Source organism: Falco peregrinus, chromosome 14 (genome assembly GCF_023634155.1).
Source record: "Falco peregrinus isolate bFalPer1 chromosome 14, bFalPer1.pri, whole genome shotgun sequence".
NCBI classification, from domain to species: Eukaryota; Metazoa; Chordata; class Aves; order Falconiformes; family Falconidae; genus Falco; species Falco peregrinus.
The window spans coordinates 23,523,644-23,539,876 of NC_073734.1; the positions used below are offsets into that span (position 1 = coordinate 23,523,644).

Below are 16,233 nucleotides of genomic sequence, written 5' to 3' on the forward strand. Positions count from 1 at the left end.
GCCCGTTACACACAAGTTGCACGCCTGTTGCACGCACGTTTCACACCCGTTACACGCCCTTTACACACCCGTTGCATGTCCTTTGCACACCCTTTGCACACCTGTTACGTGCCCGCTCCCCTCCGCGCCCCGGGGATGGCCCCGCCCCGGCCCCGCCCTCCCCGACCCCACCCCCGGCGGGCGGGCGCGGCCAATGGGGCAGGCGCAGGCGGCGGGGCGGGCGGGGCCAGCGGGGCGGGCGCGGCCAATGGGGCGGGGGCGGGGGCGGGCGCGGGCGGCGGGCGGGCGGGGCCGGGCCCGGGCGGGCACCGCGCTATAATGATCCCTACGGCGCCGCCGCCGCCAGCGCGCCGCCCGCCCGCCCCGCCGCCCCCGGCCCGGCCCCGGCCCCCGGCCGAGCGGCGCTAGGGCCGGAGCGGCCCCGCGGGAAGATGAACTACCTGGTGAGCGGGGCGCGGCCTGGGGGAGCGGGGCTGCTGCGGGGGCCCCCCGGGCAGGACGTGGGGCCGGCGGTAACGGCGGGGGGCCCGCGGCGTGCAGGAGGGGGCGCGGAGGGGGAGGAGGAAGGCCGCAGCCCGCAGCCCGCCCCGTGGCAGCGCCCCCCGGCTCCGGGGCGGCCGGGCCCCCTCGGGTGACCTTGGCCCAGCCCCGCCGTGGAGGCACCGGTGGGGCCTTGTCCCGGCTCCCCCCTGCCCGCGGGCGGCGGCGCTGCGGGAGCCGTGGGCAGACCCCGGCGGGGCCGCAGGCCTCGGCCTCCCTGCCGGCCCCGGGAGCCGCAGCACCGGGCAGCCGCGGGCAGCCGGAGCCCCCCCCACCCGGCCGGCGAAGGGCGGCAGAGCCGGCGGGTCCGTCCCTCGTCCCGGGCAGCGGCGGGAGCCCAGGGCCGGCGGCGGCCTGTCCTGCCGCCATGGCACCGGTCAGCGGCGGCCGGGCCCGAGTGTCCGGCAGGTGCCTCCGCGCCACGGCCCGGGCGGGATGTGGGGGCACAGCCCGTGTCCGCCGGGGGAGCGGCCGCGCCGCGGGCCGGAGGGGGCCGGTCCCGCAGCGGCTGGCGTGGCGGTGGCCGCGGCGGTGGCCAGGGCTCGGGCTGACTCACCGCCCTGGCACTTCCTCCCCGGCGGCGGCGGGAAGGGGCGGGAGAGGCGGAGGAGGCCCCCGGCACCGGGGAGGCGGAAGGGCCCGGCCCCTTCCCAGCACCACCTCGGGAAGGATGGGTTGAGCTCCGGCGGGGCAGGCGGAGCGGCTGGAGCGGGGCGATCCAGCCGGCGGGACCCGCTCGCACAGCCCCGCGGGGCTCCGGGGGCGGCCGGGATGACCCCCCGGCGGCCGGCGGGGTCCGGCTCACCGCCCCGCCGCGGGGCTCTCCTGCAGAACGTGCTGGCCAAGGCGCTGTACGACAACGTGGCCGAGTCCCCGGACGAGCTCTCCTTCCGCAAGGGCGACATCATGACGGTGCTGGAGCGCAACACGCAGGGGCTGGACGGCTGGTGGCTCTGCTCGCTCCACGGCCGGCAGGGCATCGTCCCCGGGAACCGCCTCAAGATCCTGGTGGGGATGTACGACAAGAAGCAGCAGCAGCAGCCGCAGCAGCAGCAGCAAGCACCTGGCCCGGTGCAGGGGCAGGCACCGCCGCAGGCACCGCTGCCCCAGCCGGCCCTGCCTTACCACCACCAAGGGGGCTTCACCTCGCTGTCACCCGCCTCCCAGTACACCCCCATGCACCCTGCTTATGCCCCCCAAGGGGACAACGTCTACCTGATGCCGGTCCCCAGCAAGGGACAGCAGGGTCTTTACCCGGGCTCGGCACCCACCGGACAGTTCCCGCCTGCCCCGGCTAAGCAGCCCCCCGCCTACCCGAAGCAGACGCCTCCCCACGCCTTCCCCAGCTTGGGCCAGGAGATCTACCAGGTGCCCCCATCCCTGGGCCAAGTGGCAGAGGCGTACCCCGCGGGCTCTGCCAGCCCCCCCCAGGATGTCTACCAGGTTCCTTCCTCAGCTGGTCAGGCTCAGGACATCTACCAGGTGCCCCCGTCGTTGGACATGAGGAGCTGGGAAGGGCACAAGCCCCAGGGGAAGGTAGGACAAGGGGACTGGAGGGGTGGCAGTGTAGTTACGGGGTGCTCTGCAGTCCATGGTGGTGAGTGGGTGGCAGGACTGCAGGGCTCGTGCTTACCACCCAGCACTGTCTCTTTGAGCGGGCAGCCTTGCGCCCGTCATGGGGTGCGTGGGCATCCTTCCCTGCACCGCCGGCAGGAGCGGCTGTGCCGGCACAGATCCCTGCTGTGGCTGAGGTGCCCTGGTTGGCATGGGCTACTGGGCTTGGGGCTGGTACAGTGTTCGGCATTTGGGTCTTCTTGGTCCCTCACGTGGGTTCTGCCGGTGTCACCAAGGGCATGGCAGCCATGTCTGGGACAGGCGTGGGGTTCTGGTAACCCCAGAGCTGCTTGGAGGTGCCCCTTGGCCAGATCCTGCAGCTATGGAGGTACCTGTGGTACCTGGCACAGTGCTGTGATGTTTCCTTCCTCCTGGGAGCGTGGGCAGGGGCAGGCAGCCAGTGCCAGCGTGTCCCGGCCATGCCAGGGAGCCTGCCAGCACTTGCCGGTTGCATTTACTGGTGAGGCAAGGGTGAGCCAGCAGCCTAACGGCTACGTCCCGGACACTGGGCTCCTTCTGGCTCTGCCCCTTCCCTGGCACGTCATGCCAGGGAAGGGAAGCGAGGTGCTTTCTGCATCGTGTGTTCTGGGAAGACTACCCTGACTCATGCTTCTGGGATGCAGCTGGTGAAAGGGGGCACTACCAAATCCTGGCCAGGGCACAGGGAGCATCCTAAAAGGGAGGAGCAGTCTGGCACTTTTGCCAGTTTCTCAGCCCTTCTTGTCCATGGCACTGGCTGGGCAGGGTGCCATGACTCTCTGGGTTTGGTTATTTGCTGCTCTTGTGTCCCCGTGGTATGGCAAGGTGGGCACCGAGCTGCGGGCAGGGATCTGCGGGTGTTGGCAGATCCCTGCCCGCAGCTCGGTGCCCAAATCGGCCATTCCCTTCTGCACGCCGCGGCCCTGCCGGCTGGGCTTTGTCTCTCGCAGAGGCTCGCCGCTATAAATAACCGGTGATATCATTCCCGTTCCCCGGCGTTGCTGCGAGAATCGTGCACGCCCGGCTGGGGAGCGCCCTCCCGTGGGCACCGGTTTGCCCGGTGCCAGACGGTCTGGTACGGGATCTGGCACCCATCATCTCTCCAGGCCCATCGCTGGGTTTTGGGGAGGGTGATGCGGGGTGGGGGGCAGGCTGGGGATGCTTGGCGGTGCCCACCTCGTCCCTTTCCCTCTTGCCAGGTGCTGGTGCCCACCCGCGTGGGACAAGTGTACGTCTATGACTCCCCCAAGGGTGAGCAGGATGAGTACGATTTCCCTCGCCACCTCCTCTCTGCGGGCTCCCAGGAGATCTATGATGTGCCACCTGTCCGAGGGGGGGGCCCGAGCCAGTTCAGCCAGGAGGTGAGGCTGGGCAGGGGGTGTGGGGAAGGAAGGGTCTCTGGCTCCCATCTCCCAGCACGGGAGACGCTCTGGCACAGCCTGATTTTCAGACCTGGGCAAATTACACCCAAAGCTGGGCACGTTATGGGCCTTGGGGCTGCTTCTGGCACCTCCACCCTTCCTGGCTGCACCTTGGGAGAACATGGGTGTCCACGCCATCCCTGACACACCACCCTGTGTCCCCCCATTCAGGTCTATGACACCCCCCCCATGGCAGTGAAGGGTCCCAATGGACAGGACCCAGGGCAGGAGATCTACGACGTGCCCCCCAGCGTGGAGAAGAACCTTCACCAAACTGTAAGTGCTGCTGAGACCATATGAGACAGACACATTTTTACAGTGAGAACAATCTTTCACTGGAACAGCCAGGGATGTGGTGGCATCTCTGGCACTGGAGGCTTTCAGGGTGCCGGGGGACAGGGTGCTGGATGACCTTATCTAGGGGATGAGGTTGGACCAGTGATTTTTCAAGGTTCCTCCCAACCTGGGCTGATGGTGGATTTGTGATTCCTGCCCCAGACGGGATGCAGGAGGCCAGGAGTGCAGCGGCAGGGCTGTGCCAGCCTCCCTGGGGTGCACGGCTCCATCCTGGTGCTCACCCAGCGCTGTCTTGCTTTCCTGGTGCTGGTGCTTATGTGCACTGCAGCACAGTGCAGCCCGTCCACGCGTGACCCAGGCTGGCTCTTCCAGCAGCGCTGACAGTGTCTGCCGCTGCCCTTGCAGGTGTACGATGTCCCCCCCTCGGTGAGCAAGGACGTGCCGGATGGCCCGGCGCGGGAGGAGACCTACGACGTGCCCCCTGCCTTCACCAAGCAGAAAGGCTTCGACCCCTCCCGCCACCCGCTGATCCTGGCCCAGCAGGAGCCCTACTTGCCGGAGGATGTCTATGATGTGCCGCCGGCAGCCGGGAAAGGTGCCCCTGAACCGCCGCTCTCCCACGAGATCTACGATGTGCCCCCCAGCCTCAAGAAGCTGGGGGGGCCAGCCTTCCCCTCCCAGGAGGTCTACGACGTGCCCCGGGACCTGCACGCCCCCAGCAAGTGCTCCCTGGACGTGGAGGGCGAGTACATCTATGATGTCCCACCGCAAGTGGACCGTGAGGCCAAGGGCACCGACACCAAGCGCCTCTCTGCCTCCAGCACGGGCAGCACCCGTAGCAACATCTCCACATCCTCGCTGGACGTGGTGCCTGTGAAGGAGCCAGCCAAGGGAGCCGGCAAGGAGTTCTCCCTGGACTTGGATGCCGCCATGGAGACGCTGGCCAAGCTCCAGCATGGTGTCGGCGGCGCCGTCTCCTACCTCATGTCCTTCATCAGCGCCAACTGGCGCAGCCCCGAGCACATGGAGGCCAATGCTGCCAGCATCCGCGGGGCAGCCGAGGGTGTCCGGACAGCCCTCCGGGACCTACTAGAGTTTGCCCGGGGAGCGGTGGGCAATGCTGCCCAGGCCTCTGACCGCTCCCTCTACACCAAGCTCAGCAAGCAGCTGCAGAAGATGGAGGAGGTCTACCAGGCCCTGGCACGGCACGGCCAAGCGCTGGATGCTTGCCACTGGGCCCCGAGCGCCCTGGCCAGTGGCAAGCCAGGCACGGATGACTTGGAGCACTTCGTCATGCACTCGCGCGGCGTCCCCGATGACACCAAGCAGTTGGCCTCCTTCCTGCATGGGAATGCCTCCCTCCTCTTCAAACGGACAAAGCCGGCAGCGGAGAGCGGTGGCCACGGGCCCCCTCACCCCTCCGACAAGGCCAGCAGCATCCAGTCCCGGCCCCTGCCCTCCCCGCCCAAGTTGCTGGCCCAGGAGTCGCCTGACGGGCCCTACGAGAACAGCGAGAGTGGCTGGATGGAGGATTACGACTATGTTCATCTCCAGGTGGGCAGGGGAAGGGGGGCTGCTCCCCGGCACAGGGGGATTGGGCAGCTCTGGTGTGGTGCTTCTGTCACCCGCATCTCACTTTTACCCTCTGACTTGAGGACTGTGGGGACCAGGGGTGTCCCAGGGCAGGCGGGGGCTTGCTCCCTGCAAGGCTGGTGTCGCTGACCCCCGTGTCATGCCCCTTCCTTCCCTGCAGGGCAAGGAGGAGTTTGAGAAGACCCAGAAGGAGCTGCTGGAGAAAGGCAACATCATCCGGCAGAGCAAGGACCAGCTGGAGCACCAGCAGGTAACAGGGGCAGGGTGGGCAGGTGCTGCTGGGCACAGCTCTTGGGGCAGGGGGGGCCTTGGGTCCGGCTGCCCTTGTACCCCCCGTCCCGCCACCGGTCTGCACCACGGCCCCCTCCTGCGTGGCTGTCCCCGCAGTGGGTTCTGGCTCGCCCCTCTCCAGTGGCACAGTACTGGCACGGGAGGCACTGGCACCTTGCTCCTGGTGGGGAGCCTGGCACGGCTGTCCCGGGGCTGGCACTGTCCAATGCTGTTTTCCCTGGGGCACAGCTGTCATCCAGGGCTGGTGGCCATGGCCACCAGTGCTGGTGGCTCCAGGGAGGGGCGCAGGCGTTGTCTTGGTGGCCGTCCTGCCTCACGCCCGGTCCCTCCCACAGCTGAAGCAGTTTGAGCGGCTAGAGCAGGAGGTGACACGTCCCATTGACAACGACCTGTCCAACTGGAGCCCCCCCCAGCACTTTGGCCCAGCACGGGGCGGTGGGACCTTGTGTCCTGCCGACCGCCAGCTCCTCCTCTTCTACCTGGAGCAGTGTGAGGCCAACCTCACCACGCTCACCAATGCTGTCGACGCCTTCTTCACCGCCATCAGCACCAACCAGCCCCCCAAGATCTTTGTGGCCCACAGCAAGTTCGTCATCCTCAGTGCCCACAAGCTTGTCTTCATCGGAGACACGCTGTCCCGCCAGGCCAAGGCCCAGGACGTCCAGCACAAGGCGATGCACTACAGCAACCTCCTCTGCGAGATGCTTAAGGAGATCGTGGTGACCACCAAGGCGGCCGCCCTCCACTACCCTTCTCCTGCGGCCTCTCAGGACATGGTGGAGCGTGTCAAGGACCTTGCCAACAGCACGCAGCAGTTCAGGATGGTGCTGGGCCAGCTGGCAGCCATGTGACGGCCCTGGGCTGCCGTCATCTCCGCACAGCCCCCACCCTGTACCCAGACACCCATCGCCCTCCACGAGAGCCCTCTCGTCTCGGTGTAAGCAGACATGTACATAGAGACTCCTACGCGCACTGGGGGCCTGGGGCTCTGCTGGTAGAGGGGTTGAGGGGCTGCAGCCATTGTCCCCCTTCCTCTTCCTCCCTCTGGCCAGAGGCCAGACTTGGTTTTGGAGCCGTACCTGTAACAAAGCGAAGCTGGGCGGCAGGTTTGTGCCTGCTCCCTCCCCGCTGTCCTCTCTCCGTAAAAAAAACCTGCTGTTCCTGGTGGCCTGGAGGCCACAGGGCCGTGTCCCCGGTGAATCAAGACTGCGATGGGCCTGGCAATTGGGGGCGATGCTGCGGCTGCCCTGCTGCTGGGGGGACTCCAGCCCAGTTTCTGGCAGCCAGCAGGGTGTAATGGTGTGGAAGCCACCCCTCCTGGTGGGACAGTGGGGCAGGGATGGGTTGTACCTTCACCCCGTGCCCTGGGGGCTGTGCATAAGTGTCCCCAGGGTGGGGGCTAAGGTGTGACAAGGGGGCTGGGCCAGGAGGGATCTAACCTGTATGTTCTCACGTCTTGGGTTTTGCTACCGTACCAGCTGTAACTGAAATGCAAACCAAAATTGGTGCCTTTTAAACACAGGGGAAGCTTCCACTGGTTCCCGGAGTTGCAGCCCCCCAAAACGCAGCCCCCTGCCCCTTGCCCGGCAGCATAAAGACTTGCCTAGAACACACTGCAGGCCCCCCCCATCTACTGGGTATCTGTGTGAACCAGCCACGGGGAGGGAAACCCTGAGGAGGGGCTGAGGGAGCCTGTCCCTGTTCCCTCCCCACCCACCCAAAAAAGACATCATGGCGCATGGTAACTTTGGTGCAGAAGGGTTTTTATTGGGGGTGCCCAACCCCCAGGAGGGGGGATGAGAGGATTTGGGGGAACAGGACAGGGGGCAGGGCAGGGCAGCAAGCCCAGCCCAGCCACAACCCTGGGGGCTGTGGCCCCTGGCCCGCCTGGGTGCCGCTGCCCCCCTCAGAGCACCTTGCCGGGGTTCATGAGGTTGTGGGGGTCCAGCACAGCCTTGATGCGGCGCAGGGTGTCCAGCCCCTCCGGGCCCAGCTCCTCCCGCAGCAGCGCCCGCTTGCCCAGCCCCACGCCGTGCTCCCCGGTGCAGGTGCCCCCCGCCGCCAGCGCCCGCCTGCGGGACGGGGCCGTCAGAGCACAGGGACACCCCCCGGTGCCCACGGCCCCCCGCGGCGCCCCCGGCCCACCTGCCCAGGCGCTGGGCGAAGGCGTGGACGCGCTGCGCCTCGGCCGGGTCCCGGGCGTCGAAGACGAGGAGGCAGTGGAAGTTGCCGTCGCCCACGTGTCCCACCATGGGGCCTGCGGGGCCGCGGGTCAGGCGGGGAGCGGTGCGGAGCGTGGCAGCCCCCAGCCCAGCCCCTGCCCCGCTGACCGGTGAGGCCGGAGTCCCGCAGGTCCCGCTGGGTCTCCACCACCACGTCGGGCAGGCGCGAGATGGGCACGCAGACGTCCGTGGAGTAGCCCTGGGCCGGGCAGGGCAGAGCCGTGGCACATGTGGCTCCGCGGGGCGCTGCCGCCGTCGCCCCCGTGCCCGGCCCTCACCTGGCAGCCGGGCCGCAGCGCCAGGGCGGCGTACCAGGCGCTGTGCCGCATGGCCCACAGCCGCCCACGCTCCTCCGGCTCCTCCGACCAGGCCGGCACAGAGCCGCCGTTCAGCCGCACCATCTCCTCTGCCGGGGCCGGGACCCTGCCACGGGGCACGACGGGACCCCCCGCACCCCTGGCCCTCGCCCCAGCACCCCCAGAGCCCGCCCGCCCCGCAACCCTGGCACCGGCACCAGGCACCCGCCCGTACCCCTGGGACAGCCCCCGTTCCCTCTCCCTGGGCGCTCATCCGGCCCCCCCGGGACAGCCCCGGGTCCCCGGCCCCCCAGCAGACCCCCAGCCCACGCACCCACCCCTCACCCTGGTGACTTCCCAGGTACCACCCTGGGCACCCACCCCTGGTGTGTGTCCCTGTCCCCAGACCTGGGTGCCCGGCCCTCCCCCAGGGCACACTGGTCCCCCATCCCCGGCCAGACGCACCCGCCCACACCCACAGGACCCGTGGACCCCGGCCCCCCAGACCCACGCTCTGGGCACCCGTCCCTTGCCCTGGGGACACCAAGGACCAACAACCCCCGCTGCTGGGCACCCGCGCCTTGCCCCAGGCACCCTGGTCACCCTGCCCCAGGCCCTGCACACCTGTCACTGACGCCAGAGGCATGGCGTGGCCCCCCAGCACTGTCCTGCTCCCCGTGACGCCGCTGGGCCCCCTGACCCTGGGCGCCCATCCCTTCTCTGTGGGTGCCCACCACGGCCCCCACACCCAAGCACCCATCCCCAGCACTTGTCCCCCACACCGCCCCAAGCCCCCAGCCACAGCCCGGTGCCATCCCTACCCGCCTGCCGCTGCTGCTCCGCCAGGCCCTGCCGGGAGCCATGGAGCTCCAGGAGGAGCGTGGGTGCCACCGGCAGCCCCGTCCCGCTGTAGCGGCCGCAGGCATCTGCCATCACCTCGTCCAGGAATTCTGGGCGGGAGGCGGCGGCGCTGAGCCCGGCCACCACCACCGGCACCCGGAGCCCCGGCCCCGCGCCAGCCCCGGCACCCACCGATGCGCGCCACGGGCACGGCGGCCTGCAGCACCTGCACCGTGCAGGCCACGGCCGCCCGCACGCTGGGGAAGGTGGCGACGGTGGCGGCGACGGCCTCGGGCAGGGGGTGCAGGCGCAGCGTGGCCTGCGTCAGGAAGCCCAGGGTGCCCTCGGAGCCCACGAAGAGGGACGTCAGGTCGTAGCCGGCCGCGCGCTTCCTGCACGAGCCTGGTGAGCAGGCGCCGGCGCGGACCCCCCCAGCCCGGCTGGCCCCAGCGCCCACCTGGCCTGGCGCCCGGCGCCTGCGGTGTGCAGCAGGCGCCCGTCCGGCAGCACCACGCGCAGGTTGAGCACGTTGGGCCGCATGGTGCCGTAGCGCACCGCGTTCGTGCCCGAGGCGCCTGTGGCCGCCATGCCGCACAGCGAGGCATCCGCCCCTGGGTCTGCGGGGGGACGGGGACAGGGACATGTGATGGGGCCCCGTGAGCCCCCGTGCTGCCCCCGCTCAGCACCCGCGACCCCGGCCCCACCACACCCCTGTCCATTGCGGAGACCACGGCACCTCAGTGGGGCCCCACAGCACCCCCGGGACCACGGCACACCTGCGGGCAGCTGCAGCACCTCTGGGACAACAGCATCCCCGGTGCCACGGGAATCCCAGCACAGCGTGGACCACGGCAACCCCAGCTCCATGGGCACCCTTTGACACCCCTGGAACCACGGCACAACCCCTCCAGTACCACGGCGACCCCAGCACCCCACGGGGACCGCCGCACCCCTGGCACCCCAGCCCCATGGGCTCCCCAGCAACCCCGGGGACCACGGCACACCCATGGGCACCCTCAGGGGCCCTGGGACCACGACACCCCCACGCCCCTGGGGACGCCCCGCACTCTTGCGGACGCAGCGCCCCCAGCCCCACGGGCACCCCAGTCCCTCCAGCACTCCCAGCGCCACCCGCCCTACCGCTGTCCCCAGCACCCCTAGGCCTGCCCCCCGGCCCCGCGCCCCCGGCCGCGCCCCGCTGCCCACGGTACCGACGGGGAACCAGAGCCCGGTGCCGCGCAGGCGGCTGTTGAGGGCCTTGCGGGTGACGCCGGGCTCCACCACCACCGAGAAGTCCTCGAGGCTCAGCTCCGCCACGGCGTCCATGCGGCTCAGGTCGAAGCAGACGCCGCCCTGGCGGGGGGCACCGCAGGGGCTGGGCACGGCCGGGCACGCCGGGCCCGGGGGGCGGGGGGCCGGGGCACGTACCTGCACGGCGTTGACGCCGCCCTCCAGGCCGGTGCCGGTGCCGAAGGGCACCATGGGCACGCGGCAGCGGTAGCAGAGCGCCGCCAGCTCCTGCACCTGCCCCACCGCCCGGGGCCACACCACCGCGTCCGGGGGCGCGCAGCTGGGGGGCACGGCGGGCACGGGTCTGCCCGGGAGCGGCACCGGGAGGGACCCTGCCCCGAGAGACCCTGCCCCGGGGGAGACCCTGCCCCGGGAGGGACCCTGCCCCGAGAGACCCTGCCCCGGGAGGGACCCTGCCCCGGGGGAGACCCTGCCCCGGGAGGGACCCTGCCCCGAGAGACCCTGCCCCGGGGGAGACCCTGCCCCGGGAGGGACCCTGCCCCGAGAGACCCTGCCCCGGGGGAGACCCGGCACCGGGAGGGACCCTGCCCCGGGGGAGACGCTGCCCCTGCCCCGGGACCCTGCCCCGGGGGAGACCCAGCCCCGAGAGACACTGCGCCGGGGGAGACCCAGCCCCGAGAGACCCGGCCCCGGGGGAGACCCGGCACCGGGAGGGACCCTGCCCCGGGGGAGACCCAGCCCCGAGAGACCCTGCCCCGGGGGAGACCCGGCACCGGGAGGGACCCTGCCCCGGGGGAGACGCTGCCCCTGCCCCGGGACCCTGCCCTGCCCGGCCTGGCCCTGTGCAGACCCCTCCCCTGCTCAGACCCGGCCTCTCCCCATGCTGGTTCCCCTCCTCTGCCCAGACCCTTCCCCTGCCCGGACCCCTCCCCTCCCCCACCCCTCCTCTGCCCGGACCCCTCCCCTCCCCAGCGCCCCCAGCCCAGCCCCGGCACCCACGCGTGCATGGACTCGTCGTGGCCGTGCTGCTCGCGCACCGCCAGGGCCGTGGAGACGTTGGGGGCCCCGACCACCGCCCGCAGGGCCGCCACGAAGTCGGGGGGCAGCGGGCGCTGGGGGGGGGCGAGGGCCCCGTCAGGGCGGGGGCGGGGGCGGGGGGTCCGACCGGGAGGACCCTCACCCACAGGCGGGGCCGCGGCGGGTACCCCACACCCCGGACCCCCGCGCCCCCCGGCACCCCCGCGCCCCCCGCCCCACCTTGGAGCAGCAGCCCCGGCGCCACAGCGCCGCCCCCAGCCCCAGCCCCCGCCGCAGGGCCATGCTGGGCACGGGCACGGGCACGGACGGGACCGGGCGGGACCTGCCCCCCCGCCGCCGCCCGCCCCCTCCCGCCGCCGCCGCCGCCGCCGCCGCCTTAAGGTGGCTCCGGCCGCGGCCCCGGGGCTGCGCCCAGCGCCCCCCCCGCCGGGCCCTGTGCCCCCGGCCCCGGCCCCCCCGGCCCCCCCGGCCCGCGCCGGGAAGGGGTCACCCGCGCCCCCCGGCCCCGTGTCCCCGCGGGAGCCACGTGCTCCCAGCCCGGCCCCGTGTCCCCGCGCCCGGTGTCCCCGCGCCCGCCCAGGGGGCCCCACACCCGGCCGGGGTCGCTGCCCCCATGGGGCCGCATGGCCCCGCGCCCCCAGCCCTCCCGGCCAGCTGTCCCCACGCACAGCCAGGAGTCCCCACGCCCCCTGGCCATCTGTCCCCATGCCCGGCCAGGGGTCCCTGCCCAGACAGGTGTCCCCCATGCCCAGCCACGTGTCCCCCCCCATATGCATCTGTCCCCGTGTCCAGACTGGTGTCCCCTCCCTGCCAGGTGTCCCCACATCCATCTGTCCCCATACCCAGCCAGGTGTCCCTGCCCATCCAGATGTCTCCGTGGCCATCTGTCCCCATGCACAGCCAGGTTTCCTCAAGAGCTAGGTGTCCCCCTGTCCCCATGACTGCTCAGGTGTCCCCGCCCAGCCAGGTGGCCCCATATCCAGCTGTACCCATAAGGGGCCAGCTGTCCCCATGCCTGCCCGCCCATCTGTGCCCACTCCTGGCCTGGTATCAACACCCAGACAGGTGTCCCCAGATCCAGCTGTCCCCATGCCCAGACAGGGGCCTCCACCCAGCCAGGTGTCCCCATATGCGTCTGTCCCCGTGCCCGGACAGGTGTCTCCCAGGCCACCTTTCCCTGTGCCCAGCCAGGTGTCCCCTTGTCCCTCTGTTCCCATGCCCAGCCACGTGTCCCCGTAGGCACTGATCCCCATGCCCGGTCTGGTGTCCCTGACCAGCTAGGTGTCCCCATATACGTCTACACCCACGCCTGCCCAGCCAGCTGTCCCCATGCCCACCTGTCCCCATGCCCAGCCAGATGTCCACACCCAGCCAGGCGTCCCCATGCCCAGACAAGTGTCGCCAAGCCTCCCGCATGCCCCTGCCCACAGCCACCTGTCCCCCGGCTGCCCCGCACACCTCCCGCCCACCCCGCTGTGGCACAAGGACGCAGCACGGTGGGTGGCAGCGTTTATTGCCAGCCTCAGTTGGCCTGCAGGATGGAGTCGATCCAGCTGCGCAGCTTGGTGACGCGGGCGTAGACGCCGGGCACGTTGGGGTCGCAGGTGCTGCTGCCCCAGGAGACGATGCCCACCAGGTTCCAGACACCGTCCTTCTGGCACACCAGCGGGCCCCCGGAGTCGCCCTGCGGGCAGCGGGTGAGCGCAGGGGCTGGGGAGGGGGGCGCGGGGGGCACAGGGGGCACAGGGGGGCTGGGAGCACCTACCATGCAGGAGGAGGCACCGTCAGCACCGGCGCACACCATCACGTCGGCGATGCGGAACCCCCAGTACTGCTTGCACTGCGCGTTGGTGAGCAGGGGCAGGGCCACCTGCTGCAGCACCGCCGGCGTCTGCGAGGCTGCGGGCGAGCGGGGCGGCATCAGTGCCAGCACCGCGGCCGGGACTGGGACCAGGACAGGGAGGGGTATAGGGAGAGGGATGTGCGCAGGCATGAGGATGAGGACGAGGACGAGGACGAGGACAAAGACGAGGACGAGGATGAGGATGGGGATGGGGATGGGGATGGGGATGGGGATGGGGATGGGGAGGGAGAGGAGGGCAGGAGCGGTTGTGGGTTGGAACTTAGGGGTGGGGATGGGGATGAGGACAGAGATGGGGATGGGGGGAAGGATGGGTACAAGGATGGGGCTGGGGATGGGGAAGGGGACAGGGGTGAGGATGGGGCTGGGCCTGAGGCTGAGCATGGGGATGAGGACAGCGATGGGGCTGGGGAAGGGTACGGGGATGAGGAAGGGGCCAGGGAGGAAGGCAAGGATGGGGCTGAGGCTGCGCGGGGGCAGGAAAGCGCAGTACCGTTGGGGTCAGTGAGCCCCCAGCCCGTGGTGACACAGGTCATGCCCCCCGGGAAGTCATCAGTGGCCTGGGGCAGGCAGACGGGGGACACGCGGGCTGACATCCGCGCCGGAGTGGCCAGTTTGATCAGGGTGATGTCGTCACGGATGGTCAGCATGTTGAACTTGGGGTTCTTGAAGACCTGGAGCAGGCAGCACCGCTCCCAGCGCCTGCCTGCACCCTTGGCCAGGGCGCTGGGCACCGGGGGCTCCCTGGGGACCAACAGGGACCCCGGGGGCCCGCAGGGAACCCAGAGAATGGCCCTGTGGGTCCTGGGATGATGGGGTCTCTGGGCTGCAGACCCAGCCCCTGGGGCACAGGGCAGCAGGGACATGGTGGGGACTCACAGGGACCGCAGGGAGCAGAGCCCAGGTCCTGGGCTGATGGGGACACAGGGAGCAGACCCCAGCCCCTGGGGCACTGGGCCGTGCGGACGCCCCAGGGACACCAAGAGGGACTCAGGGGCACCATGAGATGGGGCAGACGCCAACTCCCTGGCCAAGGCGTGCCCAGGGAGCAGGGGACAAGCCCCAGCACTGGTGGGTGCCAGGGAGCAGGGCCAAGCACTGGTCTCAGGAAGACGGGGCCACCAACGCGCCTGTGGCCCACCCGGGGCTGCTGCTGGCCGGGACCTCGGGGCTGCTCAGGGCCCCTCAGGGCAGCCCCCAGCCCGCGGGCACTGGGGAGCAGGGACAGCCCAGGTCACATCACCTGTGGGGATGGATGAAGGGGACCCTGGGGGCCTGACCCCCATCCCTGGGGGGTCCTGCGAGTGCGGTCCCAACTCCAGGCATGAGGGGGAGCAGGGACACCCCGGGGGACCCCAGCCCAGGAACGTGGGGCACCACAGACACCCCTGGGACCCTGACCCCCCAGGACAAGGGGACCCGGACCCCCGGGGCTTCTCATGGTGGCCATGGGACCCCGCAGGCACACGGCCCCCATGCCGGTGGTACCTTCTCGATGGTCAGCTTCTGCTCGTCAGGGGTGGTCACGTCCTGGTCGTATGCGCCCACCACCACGGTGTCGGTGGTCCTGGGCACGGGCAGGCGCTGAGCACCGGGCACAGCACAGGGACAGGGGGTTCCCTGGGGACCCGGTGCACCCACCCAGCCCCGGGGTGGCCGGCAGCAGAGCCAGCACCTACCTGACGCCGCAGTGGGCAGCGGTGACCACCCAGTTCTCGCTGATCAGAGACCCGCCGCAGAAGTGGAAGCCGTTGTAGCGCTGGCGGGCAGAGCTGCGTCAGCACCCGGCACCGCCGGCACCACCGCCGGGGTGCTCTGTGCCCGGCCCCCACCCCAGCACCCACCCTGGCCCCCCTTGGGCGCCCAGACACTCACCTGGAGGGACACCTGCCACGGCCAGGACCCTGGCACCGCCGGCTCCCCGTTGACGATGCGGTTGTAGCCGCGGATGACGGGAGTGATGGCGGGCACGCCACAGCCTGCGGGGCACAGGCAGCCGTGGGATGGGGGCTCCAGCCCCCCCGCCCCCGCGCCCCCCCAGTGCCACCGCCCCCCCAAGCCCCTCGCCCGCCCTGCCGAGCCCCGCAGCCCCACGCACTCTCCACGGAAAGGGTGGCACGGGCAGAGCCCGCCAGCGCCAGGCAGCTCAGCAGCCACAGCAAAGCCATCGTCACGCGTGGGGACAGACCCTGCCTGGGGCTCGGCACCTCTTATACGCGCTGCTGGGCACGGCCCCGCTGCCGGCCTTCACACCACGGCCTCGGGAGGTAGCGTGGCACCGGGCAAGTGCCAGGACGGGGCCTGGGAGCGTGGCACCTGGAGCCAGTGGCCTTGGCTGGGGCTGTGGACAGCACTGGTGGCAGCTGAGTGCTGGCTTCGACATGCTCCTTGGGCTGGTGCTTGGCCAGCTGTCACCAAGTCATGGGGTGGCCAGGGTTGGAAGGGGACCTTGGAGTTCACCTGGTCCAACCCCAGCAGGGCTACCCAGGGACTGTTGCCAGGTGGCTTCTGAGTAGCTCCATGGATGGAGACTCCACAGCTGCCCTGATCCACCTGTGGCTGCTGGCACAGCGCCAGCCTGGCACCATGGCCGTCGCTCAGCTCCTGGCCTGGCCACAGGGGGAACTGTGACCCCATGCCGCAGCTGGGCAGCGCTTGGTAGAGCTCTGTAGCCCAAACCCTGGTGCTGGTAGCACCGGGCTGCCTAGTGCCAGCCACGGTGAGCGGCAGCCATGGCCGCGGCAGGCAGAGCACAGCCAGCAGGTCAAGGGAGGGTGCCTGCCCCAAGGTCAGCACTGGGGAGGGGGAAGCCACCCCTGGAGTGCTGGGTCTGCTGCTGAGCTCCCCAGTACAAGAAAGACAGGGACATACTGGACAGAGTCCAGTGAGGTGTGGAAGGGACATGACCATCTCTGACGGCAAGAGGGAAGGTGCAATGGGACAGAGCTCGGCTCTTTCCTCTGGCGCCCAGTGCCAGGGCCAGAGACAGG

The 16,233-nt window shown here is 70.6% G+C and overlaps 3 protein-coding genes across 4 annotated transcripts; 1 reads left to right on the forward strand and 2 right to left on the reverse strand.

Annotated features, from left to right (window-relative positions):
- The first annotated feature begins 290 nt into the window (after positions 1–290).
- BCAR1 (BCAR1 scaffold protein, Cas family member) lies at positions 291–7,256 on the forward strand. Of its 2 annotated transcripts, XM_055818933.1 has the most exons (7): positions 291–443; positions 1,372–2,076; positions 3,333–3,494; positions 3,726–3,830; positions 4,257–5,405; positions 5,605–5,694; positions 6,071–7,256. In XM_055818933.1, the coding sequence occupies exons 1-7, from the start codon at positions 432–434 to the stop codon at positions 6,584–6,586; spliced, it is 2,739 nt and encodes a 912-aa protein (XP_055674908.1). In that variant the 5' UTR covers positions 291–431; the 3' UTR covers positions 6,587–7,256. The 2 variants fall into 2 exon arrangements, with proteins under 2 accessions (XP_055674908.1, XP_005233530.3); XM_005233473.3 differs by lacking the exon at positions 291–443 and having other exon boundaries at positions 566–2,076.
- A 225-nt stretch (positions 7,257–7,481) lies between these two features.
- On the reverse strand, positions 7,482–11,691 carry LOC129785662 (probable D-lactate dehydrogenase, mitochondrial). Its single transcript, XM_055818934.1, has 11 exons — positions 11,602–11,691; positions 11,344–11,456; positions 10,522–10,663; positions 10,305–10,446; positions 9,551–9,710; positions 9,286–9,485; positions 9,075–9,203; positions 8,236–8,363; positions 8,066–8,156; positions 7,881–7,992; positions 7,482–7,807 (listed from the first exon to the last, which is right to left on the reverse strand). Exons 1-11 carry the CDS (start codon positions 11,662–11,664, stop codon positions 7,642–7,644), a joined length of 1,446 nt encoding a protein of 481 aa, XP_055674909.1. The 5' UTR covers positions 11,665–11,691; the 3' UTR covers positions 7,482–7,641.
- Positions 11,692–12,878: 1,187 nt separating this feature from the next.
- On the reverse strand, positions 12,879–15,442 carry LOC101924388 (chymotrypsinogen 2). Its single transcript, XM_055818791.1, has 7 exons — positions 15,342–15,442; positions 15,119–15,222; positions 14,923–15,002; positions 14,732–14,810; positions 13,737–13,917; positions 13,148–13,281; positions 12,879–13,066 (listed from the first exon to the last, which is right to left on the reverse strand). Exons 1-7 carry the CDS (start codon positions 15,409–15,411, stop codon positions 12,905–12,907), a joined length of 810 nt encoding a protein of 269 aa, XP_055674766.1. The 5' UTR covers positions 15,412–15,442; the 3' UTR covers positions 12,879–12,904.
- Positions 15,443–16,233: the final 791 nt, after the last annotated feature.